We start from the raw sequence: 16,577 nt of genomic DNA, 5'->3' as shown, positions 1-16,577 counted from the left end.
ACTGAATTTAGAGAAGAACTCTCTATGAAGATTTTAAAGTAGATCATATTTCATTAGTGTTCAACTTCTTCCCTCTTCTCACAATTTTTCAAAGTGAGTGCAATCTGGTCTAGCTTGGCAAGTATACAAAACTACCTTTATAGCACTTGAAATTTACTGCCCTAAATTTCTTTGCCATTTCTGAAGTTGAATAATTAATAATTATATTTCATTTGCGTGAACTTTTTCTTCAGCCTAGATCTCTATCACATTTTACTTTTCAAGTAATACATCATTCAGTTTTAAGAGGACAAATTAAAATTTTTAGTATGACCTTGCTCAAAGATTGCTATACAACAATAAAATCCAAACAACTGTAAAATTTATACACTTGGCACAAAATAGCTGATGGATCATAAACATGGATCATAAATATATAAAGTATGCTCAAAGTTATTAGTAAAAGCTGATAGGACCCAGTCACTGGGGAAGATACATTAGAGAGAGCAGACTGAGAAAACGAAAATAATAAGAGATGCCTGTAACATAGAGTACATATTATCTGAATTCACCACTATTAAAAAAAAAAAAAAAAAAAAAGAGTTCAGAAAAAAATCCAAGCATACAGAACTACTAGACTGCAGGAATCAAAACTGATAGAATAAAGAAAGTTGGTAGATACAATATAGAAAGAATTAGTATGAAAATGCGACATTAGAGAAGTAGCCTGAAGAAGTGAAAATAAGGATGTATAAAATCACTGTAACAATTATTAAGGAGCAAAGAGCTGTCCTAAAATTATACAAATTTCAGACTACTCTGAAATAATCTGCAATTACTACTGAAACTGAACGATTCAATTAAAATACCATTGAAGAAAGCAGAAAAGAGAAAAGGAACAGAAATTAATGAAATAGGATTGGCTTTACAATGTAATAGCAGTGAAATAATTACCAGAAAGAGAAAGAAATCCCACTGAGAAGGCAGAAGGCATTTATATCAGCAAAGAATAAAAACACCTGATATATGAAATGCCTCCTGACTTTTAAGGACTGCCATAGTGGGAGTACTTACAAAAATAATAAAAGCCTCATAAAAATACCTATTGTCAAAGGGACCGTGCATCTTGATCATGAAAGGAAAACAGCCAATAAACAGACTAGATGAAAGGAAACTGGAAATTAGATGGAGGCATAAAGTGAAAATAATTCTGCAATAGCTCATCGTGACTTAAAACCAAAATTCTGACAAATATTGAGCAAAGCAACAAAAATTATGATGAGATGAAAGGCCAAATTTTTGTGAAAACAAGAAAAGATCTACACAAATGCAACTCAGCTGAACACAGACTTTGTCCAAGTGCAGCTATCTGAGAGCTGTAACCTGACTGGAAAACAGCCACAGTACTAAATAGGCTTCAGAAAGGTACTAAAGGAGTTAATTTGGGGTTTGCACTTCCTGCAGCAGCGCCGAGGCTTGTACATCAGTTGCAACCTTGCCACACCTCCAGAGCAGAGCTGGGCAGCAGGGTAAGGGACTGGCTGCACCCCCAGGAGTGGGGCTGGCTCAGGGCAGCTCCGCCTGCACACGGGGCATTATAAGGCTTCCATTCCCCAATACATTAAGAAAACCTTCCTCATGTGACAACATTGTACCTTACTCCTAGAAAGGCATTCATAAGGGCTTTCACTCACAACTGTCAATCCCTTTGGGCTTTTTCTGCACAGCTAGAGAGAGACAGAGAGAGATTTCCTCGAGAGTGGACTCAGAGGAGCTGCCTCAGGCTCCTGCTCTGGACGGTCAGCCCTGCTTTCACCATCTACACAAGGAACTTGGGGAAATGCATCTCACTGAACTCAAAGTAAAGACATTACATGTGACATACAGCAATTCTTCAAAAACAATGGGGATTTCTTCACCTCTGAATTTAATTCAGGATTCAGAGTAGAGACCTAAGGTTTTTATTTTGCTAATTTGTTTTGCTTTTTGGGTTTTTTAATATCTTTGTAAATTATCTAAATAAAGAAACAAACAAGTACCTTGACCATATTCACAGGCAAATCAAACACTGTAATTAGGAATGTGTGAAATCAAAAGATGCAAATCAGTCTTAGAGGATTTATCATAAAATTAGCCTCTTGCAGTGTGTAAGCACAAAAGTAACCGCATGCATTCTGTGACATTTGGTTAATTGTAAGTATTTTCATCCAGAGAAAAACCTGATTAAAATAATTTTTGCATGGCTTTCATACTTTCTGAAGATGGGGCTGTTCTTTTGTTACTTTAAAGTAGAAATACTTGGTTATTTTCCAGAAAAATATTAGTACATAAATTTATATAATCATAATGTGTGTTTCTTTCCCCCAAGAAGCTGTTTTTTCAAGTTTCTTCATTTAAAATATTATACCTTACAAATTCTTGTCTGTGTTTTACTACAAAATCCAGTGGCTGTCAGCAACACAGAACTGTAAAGAGTTCACACAGGAAGTATAGACAGTATATATCAACTGAAATAATCTTTTCTGGCTATGGTATCTTTGAGAACACAGAATATAATTAAAACAGTGCCTTGAACTTTCCATGGTTTATGAGGATGAACATGAACATTTTTCTGTGAACATTAGATTTACTCCCGACACTTACCTTTGACAGAAAGAATGACAAAGAAATCTTCTCAGTGCTGTTTATATGTTACTATTTCAGCCCTCAAAATACTGCATCAGGAAATCTCATTTCTCAGAAAAGCCAACAAGTAGGATTCCCAAACCAAGTTTTCTCTGAATGTTATACAAACTGTTACTTACAATCCGAGGTTTGAAGGGTGGCTTGATTTTCCTTTGTTCTAGAAGAACCCAGTCAATTTCCTTGAAAAATGGATGCTGCTTAATTGCATCTTCCCCATTTTGTGACGCCACACAGCCAAGTCGCTTGTTGGGATTTTTTGTCATGAACTACAGGGTGGAGAGGGAGAGGAGAGAAAAATTAAAACATTAATGGTGATACCTGGAAATCATTTGCCACTCAATTACATGCTGCAATTCTTAAATTTTTTAGAGACAGTCCTCTTTCAGAAGGTTATTTCTTCTGGCCCTCCATATTTTAGAGGTTTCAGCCAAACCATAAGATTCCAAACTGTAAATTTACTGCAGAAAACTCTTTCAGTTTATTGTTGAGGCCTCTTAATTTCATCTGACTGGGTGTGCTAAAGGACTAGATTCTCTTTCAGCATGTCTACTTTGAGCTTTAGCCAAAAATACTAAAGGAAAGAAAGATGATCTTAAACCCTCCAGAGACAGAGTGATCAGTACCTGCAGAAAGCTTCCCTTGAGAATGGGAAGTTATGTCATGTCCTTCATGACATAACTCGCACATTTTCTTTTAGTACATGATGAGTGTCAGCGACTGGAGCTAACTGGTCTCCTCTAGTGTGGTAATTTATAAACTTCTTATGTTTAAACCATTACTATTCCTGTCAGGAAAAAGCTGCACAAGTGGTGTAAGACATTGATATCAACTGATGGCAGCTCACAATACTTTACCTGATTTTTCTCTGTTATTTTTTCCTTCTTTTATTAGCAATTGCTCTACTTATTTCCAAACTTATGTGGACACAGAATCCTTACAATTCAAGTAGGAATGAATGCTGTTCTTGTAAACACAAACACATTATAGAATTAGCTCAATAGCTTTGCTATTAATTCATATTCAGCCATTATATAACATTTTAAGTTTAGAAGAAGTGTACAAAGTAAACAAAATCTAATAATTGTTCAGTGCCTTTTCAACCTATGTATCACATTAGACTATACTTCTGTTAAAAAAAAGTAGAAAAAAGAAATGACTGTAACGCATATCCTTGCTTTAGTACTCCAGTTATTAGATAAGTAGCTACTTAATCCCTTAGAATGGTTTTAGATATCTAGATCAACCATCCACAGAAGAATATCCTTGCTGTCATTTTAAAGGTATAACATAGATCAGCAAGGCAATTCTGTCATACACACACCGTTCTGAAGATGATCCTCCTCTTTGGTCTTGAGCTCAACTGCTCTGCAAGTTCTTTTGCAAGTGGGCAAGTCATATCTAAACTACAGACAATATTTTCTATGAGCAGGAGAAATAAAGGTTTTGAAAGGATTACCGTACTTTGGTGAGGTCTCTTGAAAAACCACAAAATGCATTCCTACATTCCTCTGCTTTATTTCATCTCCAGGACTGGAGCAAGCAGGCCAGGAACCAGCAGCCACATGTATTGCAGAAACAGAGCATGGAAACTACAGGATGCACTTTTTGTACCATATAATCCAGGTATCAAAGAAGTAAAATATGATCCTAGTATCTGCCATGCTTTATCTTTGTTTTAAACTGGAGACAGGGAAAGCATCTGGACATGTAACTTTTTAAGAAGCCCAGGACCTGACAATATGACTAGATAGTCCAGTACAGTTTAGTGCTGTACTTCATGAACGTCATGAAACTGTGAAATGGATGATGAAAGAGAATGTATTTTAAGAATGAATACTTAAACAAAAATATCATATGCATATATGAAGAAAAAATAAAAAACTTCTAAAGAAGACATTTAATTGCATTAATTTAATCTCTTTTTATTTGTGAAGTAAAAGCTGACATTTATTCCCTGTTTATCACCAGCATCAACATTGATGCAACTGTCAGGACAGACACAGCTGTTAACTGCACTCTGCTGAAGAAATGGAGCTGACAGCCATAGCCATAAACCTTTTCATGGCTAAGGCAGAACCTCCTTTTCTGAAAGAAGAAGCCTTTTAGGATCAGCATTCCTACTGACTTAAGTGATAACAGGACAAAATGCTGCTTAGAGCCTGAATCATTAGGCCCCCACCAAGGGATCATTAGCCTCCCCAAATTTTGCTTCTTGAAATAAATCACACAGATTAAAAACACAGTTCTGCTTCTGTAGCCAGAGACTGTAGAGTCTGTACACAGGGAACACACACTGTAGAGACAATATCTCTCCATTGCTTGGGAAGAAACAGAGAGCCAATTTCAATGGAGAATTGTTTTCCTTACTACACAGGAAACAATTTAAATAGTAATTCCTGTCAATTCACAGAAACAGGACTAATAAGATGCGTGGATTTTCAAGAGATACACAACATGCTGCCTTGTAATACTGAGCTTTAATATAATCCCCAGTGTTTTGATGGAAATAACAGGAAAACTTCAGAAAATAGGACAACATTGCCACTTAATACAAGAGAATGTCTTCTTATTAAACTTTCCTTACATGGTGTTTGAAGGACTGTAAAAATACACAGTTTCAAAAGAATAAAACTCATGTCTTGAAGCACAATGTGAGGAAATGAAGTGTTCCAAAGTTAATCCCTTGCTACCATTCAGCAGTAAAATACATAGACGCCTCTTTCTTTCCTCTGTTTTTCCTGTTCTTCATATGGACAAGTATCAGATGAAGAACACAAGTTTCAAGCAGGTTTCACACCACACATTCGTAGGCAGCAGGTTGCTAATCCTAAGAAAATGTGTTTTATTTATGGTGTAAATGCCACAGTTCCATGAAATTGGAAAAAAGGCTATGACTACAGCATGATACAAATCACCATTCCTACTATCAAAATGTATATTCAGGAAAACAGTCTCAGAAAATTCTGTAAAAAAGTCAGCTATAATAGAAAATCCCCTGGACTCCAATGAAAATCAGATGTAGGTATGAAAACTGACAACAACCCTTCCTTTACAATGTGCCAAAATAACCCTTGAGCCCTGGATATAAGCCCGAACTCTGCAGCTCAAGTCCATATATTTTAATTGCTGACGTAAAACAATCAAAGGATCTGGAAACAGAAATGGATGCATGAAAGTATCATGTGAGGTAACAAAAAGTAGTCAGAAAGCTATTTGGGGGAGAAGTGAGAATAGGTATTAATAAGTTACTACCAGCAGTAAAAAATCATTTATCTTCTCACTACAGTGAATGTAGCAAAAGAGATATTTCAGCAAACACTTCTGAGAGGTTAACTTTGACTTCTGCTTTGAATCATTGCTAGACCATCTCTCTTGCTCATAGATATTTTCATCAAAAGGTCAAGATGAGAATTTCTGCAGAATGTGCTGTCCACTGGTGTTAAAATCACAATTTGTTTATGTTTTACATATAATTTCAAAACAACTCCATATGAAGATCTCTGCAGGATTTTACACTATCAGCTGCCTTCATAATTGAAAGTCTCCCTTACTCCAGATGCTGAAAGAAAATACATAGAAAGGCAGAAATTTTCCAGTTTCAAAGACGGTGGTAAAATGGAATAAATAAAAACCAAGTTATTTTTCAAGCCAAAAATCCTTCTTGGTTTTTTGCCAGCTATGGGGATTGGCATACTACTTCTGTATTGTTTTGCTTTTCATTTTAGAATGATACTAGCACAGAAGAAAGAATTTATGTCAGTGTCATTCATACTAAAGAATGACTGTATAAACCTGACTTTATAAAGACAGTCTAAAAACTGAATTTGAAAACTGAATTTGCCCAGTAGTACATATTGGCTGATTTAAAAAATTGTTACATTTGGTGACACAAGTTGCTGTCAAGTCACCACTCATACTGAAATATCCCAATGACAACAGAAACAATCACACTAAAGTAAGGCTGCTTATCATGTGAACTATAAAATAGAACATGCAACTGTAAATAAAGGGCTTTCAACCCATCTTGATGACAGGGGAAAAACGGCAAAGGGACAGGAAATTTTGTAAGCGGGTTAAATAAAAACATTGTTTCTTTAATTATGTAGTGCTTCTCCCACTCTAGTGATGGGAGTATATGGCATATAAAGTGTCAAAGTGATAGCACATTTCTAGCTGGTTGGGTTTTCCCTGAAACGAGATTCTGCAGTACACAGATTTATACAGTGTACAACTGTGTGGAATACAAACATTCTGTTCCTTTCCCACAAGTGGTGTAATTTATCCAAGGCCCCATTATCCTAACAGTGGCACTCTGAACTGTGCTTGAACTCCCAGTGGTGACTGCTCTCAACAGCTTTCAGCAAATTCAATTTTAATCAAGGAAAAAACCCAACAAACCAACCCGCCAAAAACCCATGAGGAGGAGGAAGAAGGCAAGTAATGGAAGACTCACTGCTTTTAAAATGCTGACAGCCTCTTTACTGAGCCAAACTGGATACAATACATCATCATGAAGGATGGATTCAAAGAGATCATCTTCATTGTCAGCTTCAAAGGGGGGTTGTCCAGCCATCATTTCGTACATGAGAACACCCAGAGCCCACCAGTCCACGGATGGACCGTATTCTAGCTCCTGGAGGATCTAGCATAGAAAAAGAGATTGGATTGAAGAGACAAGTGAGACAACTGTCTCAGCTGCACTTTTGCTGTTTTAACATGATGTAGCTCTTCTATGCCCCAGTACCTAAGCAGGACTGAATCACACACTGATTTCAGTAACAGCAGGCAGGGTTTCTTACCCATGCAATTTGCACTAACACAGCTCAGTGTCAACGAGATGTTGTTCTCAGAAGTACTGAGAGTTTATCAGTCCCTTGAGTAAACGACTATGCTTGTGAGCAAAAGGGCTGCATATCCTTCCAAGCTGTTTAAAGCAGGTCACACTATAGGGGAAAAAAGATCACATATACAAAACAGACTGGTGGAAAATGTGAAACATTTCCTTGTCTCTATCTTGAACAAAACAAACTGAACCAGCTTCTAATGCTGCAGAAGATATCATCTGAGAGATTTATTCTTGTCCTTTTAGGTAGGGTTGAAGGAGGCCAAAAGCATTTTTGTTCAAGTCCTTTTACTGCATTAAACTGCTGTACAATACATGGCTGTAGAATTCACTTTAATTGCACTTGCTTTCAGGAAAAACTGGGTACAACTTCTCATGTGGCACAAGTTCAACCTTGTAGAAAATACCTTTAGCAGCGAGTAAGAGTTTAGCTTGATGAAGTTTTATAGTAGCACTTGGTGTTACAGAACTATTGTTGTAGCAGGAACAAGTTTAATTCTTGTCTCCTTTTCACTGAAGAAGCTTGCAGTTTGGCTGCATTGGTTCAGCATGACAGGGAACCGGGGAAAGGAGAGTGGGTGCCTGCTTAAGGTGAAGCTGGCTGCCTTAAAATCACTTGGAATGGCAACAAATCCACCAGCTCCTTACACAACACTGCACAGTGCAGTGAGAAATCCTGTGGTGAACTGCTTGGGCTTAGTGCTGTAGTTGGGAATCAAGACCAATATAAAAAAACCAAATTCAGCCTTAGCATAAAAACAGAAATGAGTTTAACATTTGGAAACACATGTCTGGATACCATCCACATTCTTCATTGAAAGAAAATTATGTTTTATAGGCACCAAATACAGAAAATTAGATGTATACTTTTCAAGTGTTCTGGAAACTCTTCGGAAATTGGATACTACTGAAGAAAAGGAAATTAAAACATATCACCATGATGCAAGAGAAATAGAAGCAGGAGCTAAACTTCTACAATTAAGATGACAAATTGGAAGCCTCAGTAAAAGTTCCTGGGTTCTTATCATTGCTTTATTTTCAGTAATAATTTTCAAAGAATTTGTCAAAGGACTCAATTAGTATACTGAATCAGAAAAAAATTCATACATAGCCAAAACTACCACACTGGTATTTATTTTCTTTTAATGCTGGAATACTTTTCAAACTCTGTAAGACACACATTTATATAATGATAGTTTCAAGATGATTCACACCTTATCAGTTGTGCTACCGAAGTTGGACAGCCATGAACAACTCCATACTAACAGTATGGATTTATGATTTATTGACTCTAAGGAATAATAAATAACATTTTTCCTCACTGCAAATTTATGTTTGATGAAAGACAAACCAACAACACTTTTCCATTAAACCCGCACACTGAATCTTCAAGTGGAAAGATGCACAGGTTACTAACTCAACTGAGCAGACAAAGTCTGCCTAGCAGAATAACTGTTCAATACTGGTTCATTTTAGGCACTTTGAAATGCACCTCATAATATTAAAATCTAGAATATGTAAAAGCCACTCTACTCTCAGCTATTTATTTCATCCAATTAACATCTTGAAATGTTGCCAACTAATATGCAGCATCTACATCTAGTTTCCATCTTTCTGTGCAAATCTATGCACAGGCATAGTATCTTTCACTCACACAGAAAGAAAAAAATATTATATTCCCACAAAGGCTGTAGACAAAATGACACCAAACACATGGCTTCTACTGTATGAATATGTTCTTTTAAACCTCACTAAAAAATAAAAACATTTTTATAAGTACCTAAGGTTACTACGATTGCAATACTCAGTTGCATCTAGCACCTTAAAGGCTTCTAAAATTCATCATAATGATGCTGATTCACAAATGAGTAAATTGAGAAGAATAACTTTAATTTCAGAAAACAAATACTAGAAAAACCACTCCCATCATCAAGAAATAGTGCTTTTCTGCAAGATTACCTAAGCACAACTGCAGCAGGGTCTAGTCTGCTGTTTTAATCTATGTGTAAAGACTGTCTAAAATTACACAGGTAACAGTCTGATGAATAAGAATATCTGTACTCTTAGTGCACTGCAAAAAAATACCTCTGGAGCTATATAGTCAGGTGTGCCACAAAACGTCGTGGTGGTCACTCCATTCAGAATCCCTTCTTTGCACATCCCAAAGTCAGCCAGTTTACAGTGGCCTTCTGCATCCAGAAGAATATTGTCCAGTTTCAGGTCCCTGAAATACAAAGGCCTCAAATTAAATCAACTCTCAAATTTTGTTCACGTGCTCTTGAATTTCATAATAAACTATAGAATTTGACAAATAAATGGTTTCCCAAACCCCACTGAGAAACTGTCCTTCACTGCATGTGCATGAAAAGTTGGCAGCTGTCACTAAACAGACCTAATTAAAAGCAATAAAATAAAGAAACAGGCAATTACAAGCATTTTGTAAGACTAAGTTTTTACTCTCTTAAGCTGCATGAAAGCACAGTTTTATGTATTCGAGGCAGCATCAGAAAAGTTTGGGAAAGATCTGAGTTTCTTGTTTCCTACTGATCTATCATTCTGTCAGTGTGAAATAGGTCAATGAAGCTATTCTCTATTTTTTCCATTAGCACTAAGCAAGGAGCACCAATTTATCCATAATCTAGCATATGGGTTCAGTGAGTAGGTATTTTCAAACTTGGATTACTCTGAATTTGATTCTTAATGTATAGCAGCAATTCAAAGTTCAGAGTGCAATGAGAAGGAAGAAAAACAACATTCCCATCCTTGGGAGCACTGTTTTCTGTAGCTTAAGCCTGCTCAAAAATAATTTCACAGAAATATTTTGCATTCATTGTTAAACAACATATCTTAGCAGCTGTTTCTGATCATACAAATGTCTTTGTGTCAAAACCACACAATTGTCTGCTTATAAAATTGGGTTAGGTCAAAAAAAGGTTGAGAAAAGGATATCCACCTTTCCTGTCTTGCCCTCTGCATATTTTCTAAATATTTTATTGATGGTTAATACATGTTCCAACACAATAGGTGCTAAGTACCATTTAACTTACCTGCCACTTGCCTTAGACTTAATAACAAAAGGATCTGGGAAGTCAGTGCATGAAAGAACTCTCACTTGCATGAGAGTGCCCCCCATCTCACTGCCCCCTCCCCACAAGTAAAACCTCTTCATCACGTAGTTATAACAACATAAACATAAAACAAAGGCAAAAAAAAATCCCACTTACATTGCATGTGTATCAAAACAACATTTGCTTTTTATATTTCTGTATAGACTTTTAGGTGTCTCTGATATAGATTAAAGATACATAGTATATTTAGACATAAAATAGGTGAGAATCAAAAGGAGAACATGTCTTTAGGTGACTGTCAGCACTTTCTGATCAGAATTCTTTTTCCTGGAATTACACAAATTTCCTTAGGTTTAATTGATGAAAAAAAAAAAAAAAAAGGAACTTGCGTGTGTGTAGGCAAGTTCTAAATCAGAGAAGAAGAATAAAGTCCCATGCCAGCCTCTGTTAATGAACTTCACCCTAAAGGCCTATGAAAAGATGAGGAGTTTTTTTGCAAAAATCCTTTACGCCATCAAATTTGACCTAAGTGAGGGATGAGAAGTCTTCACCCTACTCAGAGAATTTCTTCCAGAGAAATGCCTCCTTGTCAGATTCCAGCCTTCAGAACCACAGACACCAAACATGGTGGAAGCATTTATGCACATTAATTGATTAAACAGCCCTTCCAAGGCTGCAGTATGCTGGGATTTCCCCAAAAATTTTCTGCCTCTCACACCAATTTCAGTAGGTGGATTTTAGTTTTTTGTTTTTGCTTTTTTTTTGTTTCCTTTTGACACTTGTTAAACATTTTTTAACATGTTGGTCCATATATTCCTCAAGCAGGCACACAGGCCAACACAAAAATCAGCTATTTCTGGGACACAGTGGACTTGCTACTCAAGGTCTGCATAATCATTGCACATCTGCAATGATACATCTACAAAGCAGATACTGGGAAGCACTGAAGAACTTACTGTGCATGCAGAGATAGGTTGTGTTATGTACACGTTACAAAGTGGTTTGTGCGTGTAAAACAAATCTTATGTGGCACAACAAAGTCATATTTACCTCAGTAACAGTAAAACCACTGTCTCCTACATAAACTAGCTTTGTCAGATATGGGTTGTGTGGCTGAAGTATACTCTGGCTGTAGAAACGTTTATAGCAAGCAATATCCCCTACATCACACTTCGCTATCTCTGGATCAGCTACACTGCTCTTGCAGGACCTCAGTGGTCACCCATGTATGGCCCCTTGGAGCAGACTGCGTATTTTATCGTTCCTTAAGGTCATTCATTTCAACAGCTCCTAAACAATCCAAGATCCAGCTGGCTGCAACATAACCCCCTACATATAACCATTTAAACCTTCAAGTAACCACCTCTTCCTGCCTCTGGAAAGTGATTTGCAAGAATTGTCCAACATAATGCCAGGGCAAACAGGTATCAACAGCTCTGTGTCCCCCCCACAAGAAGTCCAAGAAACAAAATTAAGCTCCCTGTTTCAAAAATCATGTGCCTTCCCAAAACTGCTGCTTTAGTGACTTAAAAGTGCTACAATAAAAAAGATCTGCATTCAAACAGGACTATAGCAACACCTATAGAATGTGATCATCAGAGTAAGGCTCTTGCAGATTGAAGAAGGAAACAAGATTGTAGCTGTAGCTTATAACCTTCCAAGTGCAGTGTTATCTTGGATGTTCCTTAACTAAGGAAGAATACAAACTATATTTCAAGAAGTCAAGATGTTCAGATAAAGAAATCAAACTATAATTACTGTTTGATGTAATCTTGGAACCACTTACAGCCACCATCACAACAGACTGTTAGAAAGAAGGTCATAATACATATAATTATGATAGGAACTGAAGAAATTTGAGAGGCTGCTTAGAAAAAATGGATCCACTTTATTAAGTGTTTAAAATATTAAGTGTTTATGAGAAGACTCTAAAATGATGTCTTAACTCTGATCACAGGACTTCCCCAAGTAGGAAGGTGACACACTGGAATTGTTAGGACCTAAAATCATTTAACTTTAATTCAATGCCATCCATATAGTAGCCATGAACTTGAATGGAGATATAGTCAATAATCCAGGAAACTCCTAAGCTAAGAGAAACCTCAAGAGCAATAAAAACACTAAGGCACCACATACTGGATAAAAACAAGATACTCACCATTCTTTTTATTTCTTTAAGGATTTGTACAAGACACAGAAATTAGCAATAAAAATTTAGCTTGACAGTGGAAAAACAGAAGAAACAAACTGAGCCAAGAGAAAACTAGGAGGAGTCTAATTATTAAATTCTTACTACCTGTAAAGAGTGACAATGAAATTTTAAGCCTAACTGTAAAAGCACAGGTCAATTTAACTTTTTTACCATTTACCAAACTATAATCTTACTTGTCAGAATAAAAACAACTGGGACCCCTTTATCAAGGCAAAACTGTGCAGTGAAGCCTATAAGCCTCTTCAAAACTCTATTGAAGGCACTGAGGACATCAGCTTAATTACTCACGCAATAATGAAATGTAATACCAGTAGATTTGTGTTATCACAAAGTGCACCAGAGTTTCAAAAGAAATTTGGAAGAGGCTAAAACAACAGCAGTATGACTCCCATCAAAGTACATATGGGAGGTTAAAAGGTAAGCTGGGAGTCTGGCAAAGTGCCAAATTCATGGCTAACCCACAAGATCATCATAGTCCATAAAAGCACTTGCACTGAAAATCCTTCTGTCAATTTACAGTTGCCAGATTAAAAAAAGTTTGCCAGAAAAAACCTCCCCAAACCAAGAAACCTCACCAAATCCCTCTAATTCTGCAACTTTGGAAAAAGAAATCTTAGTTAACTAAATTAATATGAGAGTAGGAACAGATAATGTGCTATTTAACACTTCACAGGAAAAAAAAAAAACCAACAACCAAAACATACAGAGTAAAGGAAACAAAAGGAAAAGTAAGAGAATACTAGTTGTCAGGGAAGCTTGTGTTTCCAGAGCAGCAGCATCACTGAAAAACATTAAAACTTTAACTTTTATGACCCGTATTTCCCCAGAACTGTTCCAAGAAACAGCCAGCTCTCCTACTCCTCCAAAAGTAAAGTACACAGCCATATCTGGAATGTAAAATAATCTTCTGTACAGATTGTTTCATTCTGATCCATTCTGTCTTTTATTTCTTTCCTGGATTTAGTGCCAGTTGTCTACCTCTGAATCAGAACATACCAAATAATACAGTGTCAAATAGCTCAATGACAAAGGTCTATTAAATTCTTCTTTTTCTCATTTTGCATTCTCTTTGTAGCAAGTAAGAAAGTCATCTGTGTCTGACAAAATGAGTTCCTACAACCTGAGTAATTAATTACATGCAACTGCAAACAACCGAACCAGTTAAGGCAGGAGAATGCTCAGATTTCTTGAATGCAGCAATGCTACATTAAGCTATTTCTCGCCTTTGTTTTTTTGCCAAGATACTTTGTAGAGCCACTTCAGTTGACTTGAGCAGTCATTGCATGAAATGTTGTGGGTTGTTTTTTTTTTGTTTTTTTTTTTTTTTTTTTTTTTTTGGAGGGGGGCCAGGTTTTGTTCTGAGAAAGCTTTAAACAGAAATTTAAGCCTTGGTCTCTACTTCTGCATACCTGCCAGCATCACAATTACCTCAGAAGTTGGAATGACTGGTGGTATCTCAAGAAAGAATCAGAATTATGAGTTATGTTTGTGCAAGTTGGAACAGAAGAGCAGGCTGTACAGGTAACCTGTGCAAAAACTTCTGTAACCCTCACTTCTTCCTCCACACGTGAGTTCCATGAGACACTGAGTGCCTTGGCTTCTTCCAAAGGCTCAGTGGATGAGTATTTCATAGGACTGGGTACTTAAAGTCCAAATCCCACCAGCAGCCAGAGATATAAGCATCTTGTGTAAGTGGCACTGTGTGTCACAAGTGCCATTTAGATAACACACAATTTTCTTGTTGAAAGTAAGACAGTTAAACAATCAAGATGGGTTTGGACCAGTAAAGTCAGAAAGTCTGCCAAACATTACTAACAGTAGTCTTTCAACACAGTAAACAGCAGTGACTAAATAAATACATATTTGAAGAACAAGATCAAGCAGCTGAGAAATATGATCACAAGCTGGCAAGCAACCACTTTACAGTGGCTATTTTACCACTTCTGCTCTGACTGTTGATTGAGCAACACTTCACAGAACGAAGCATAATAATTATTATGTACAAAAAACAACATTGGAAGTAGGAATATTTATTTATAAGTTAAAAGTTAAATGAAGGATTGTACCTTACTAAACATCTATAAAACATCAGCATTCAGAAAGATTTGAAAGCAACAAAAGCCTAGAGTATAGAACTACAGAACAACCACTTTTTTTGGTGACTTTCAACTGCAAGAAACCCTTTCAATAGTGTGTTTGAAATCATGCCATTGTTCCCCTGCATGGGAAAATTTCGTCCTCTCTGCAGGCTTTAAATAGACAAACTGTTCACACAAGAAACCACAGAAAGTAAAAAGGGAACTTCCTACAACAACATGGAAAAACCATCAGAATCATTCTTTAGTTACTAATGTTACTGAAATTCATAACTGAAGACAATACGGTCATCATAGCAAGTAGAAATTTCAACAAGATGATTTTTTTAATCTGTTTAATTAAGGTAAGACTTCTACATTCCTATAATTACTTTCTTAGTTACTCAGTGATATCCAAGTTGCTTTTGAGACAAAGATGCTCACCTACATCAGGTCTCTCATGTACCCAGCACAAATTTCCTCTTTGATGCCCACAAAATACTGATAACTAATGTATTAGGTCACAATTCTAAGCAAGATGAAATTGTATATGGAGAAGTCAGAAAATATAAAGGAAAGTCAACAATTTAAAAGTTCTGATGTTAGCTTTTTTAGTGATTAGATCTCACCAACTTAATCTCAGTTTCCATACATAAACAGCACAGGACAGATATATTAGGGGATTGTACTTGCAGAGTGGATTCTTTTGTTGCTCTAAGTATTTTAGACACAACCCATCAGCAAGACTGTTTTTCCCCTCTGCAACAGATCAGAGATAAATGGGAAAATTCAAATCATACCTACTAAGAAAACACAAAGTAATACTAATTTTTTTCCCATTTGAAAACCTCTAGGGGAAAGAAGGAGCCTGTACTTTCTGAGATTACTGAGCACAAACAGGCAATAATTGCAGTGCTGTTGGGTATTAGGTTTTACCAGTGACCTCCCTTTTCTATGGAATAAAAAATAGGGGACACACTGGATTGTTCATGCTTGTGAGTGAATTCATGACAGTAGAGCAGTTTGTGCTAGCAGAGAGGAAGTAGGGGGATACCTGAGTGAGACTAACAGTGAGAAAAAGATGGCTCTACTGCTTTTGTTGTTGTAGGATATCTCAGTTTGGCCTGTGATTAAGTAATTACTGAATTTACGATACACACTTTTTGACATTGTTACATTACTTGATATCATCAAAGAATAAAGATAATATATAACAAACACTGTAGTAGAGTCTTACTCAGTAATAGACAGAAAAATCTGCTGTGCAGACTTGAAAACTTCTATTTTCCAGTGTGAAGTTTGGAATAAAGTGAACCCACCTTATTCTGATGTGTATCAGTGTGTATAATTGCTAATGGCAGATGAATTACTATGACAGACTTGGTTTCAAATAAAGCCAGATATACTATAATTTATTTTCATCAAAGAAAACAGTGATAGTTTAGACAGGAGGCTAGACATAAATGTGAAATTTTGACTTTTAATGTGACCATAGTGACATTCTCTTGTCAAGCATGTTTACTTTAAAAAACACACACATTTATTTCCTTATATAACACAAGATCCACCACCCTGCCATTTGCACAAATGAGTTGTGGACTAAGGGGTGGCAGAGATGGGAGGAGGGATGTAGCAAAAGCCAGTTTGCTATCTACCCACCAAAAACATCAGAGGGAGATAAACACATGATCACTGTCTATGGCTCTGTAAGCCCT

At 36.5% G+C, this 16,577-nt stretch overlaps 1 protein-coding gene across 1 annotated transcript in view; it reads right to left on the bottom strand.

Annotated features, from left to right (window-relative positions):
• Positions 1–16,577, bottom strand: part of PRKCE (protein kinase C epsilon) — a 286,848-nt gene that overhangs the window by 18,544 nt on the left and 251,727 nt on the right. Inside the window, exons 12-14 of the mRNA XM_053938670.1 lie at positions 9,593–9,731; positions 7,118–7,306; positions 2,784–2,930 (exon numbers count right to left, since the gene is read on the bottom strand). Coding sequence (XP_053794645.1) covers positions 2,784–2,930; positions 7,118–7,306; positions 9,593–9,731 — 475 coding nt within the window. The remainder of the gene's footprint in view (positions 1–2,783; positions 2,931–7,117; positions 7,307–9,592; positions 9,732–16,577) is intronic.

Source organism: Vidua chalybeata, chromosome 3, assembly GCF_026979565.1.
Source record: "Vidua chalybeata isolate OUT-0048 chromosome 3, bVidCha1 merged haplotype, whole genome shotgun sequence".
NCBI classification, from domain to species: Eukaryota; Metazoa; Chordata; class Aves; order Passeriformes; family Viduidae; genus Vidua; species Vidua chalybeata.
The sequence above is the reverse complement of the archived record's forward strand: the minus strand, read 5'-3'. Positions and strand labels throughout refer to the sequence as shown.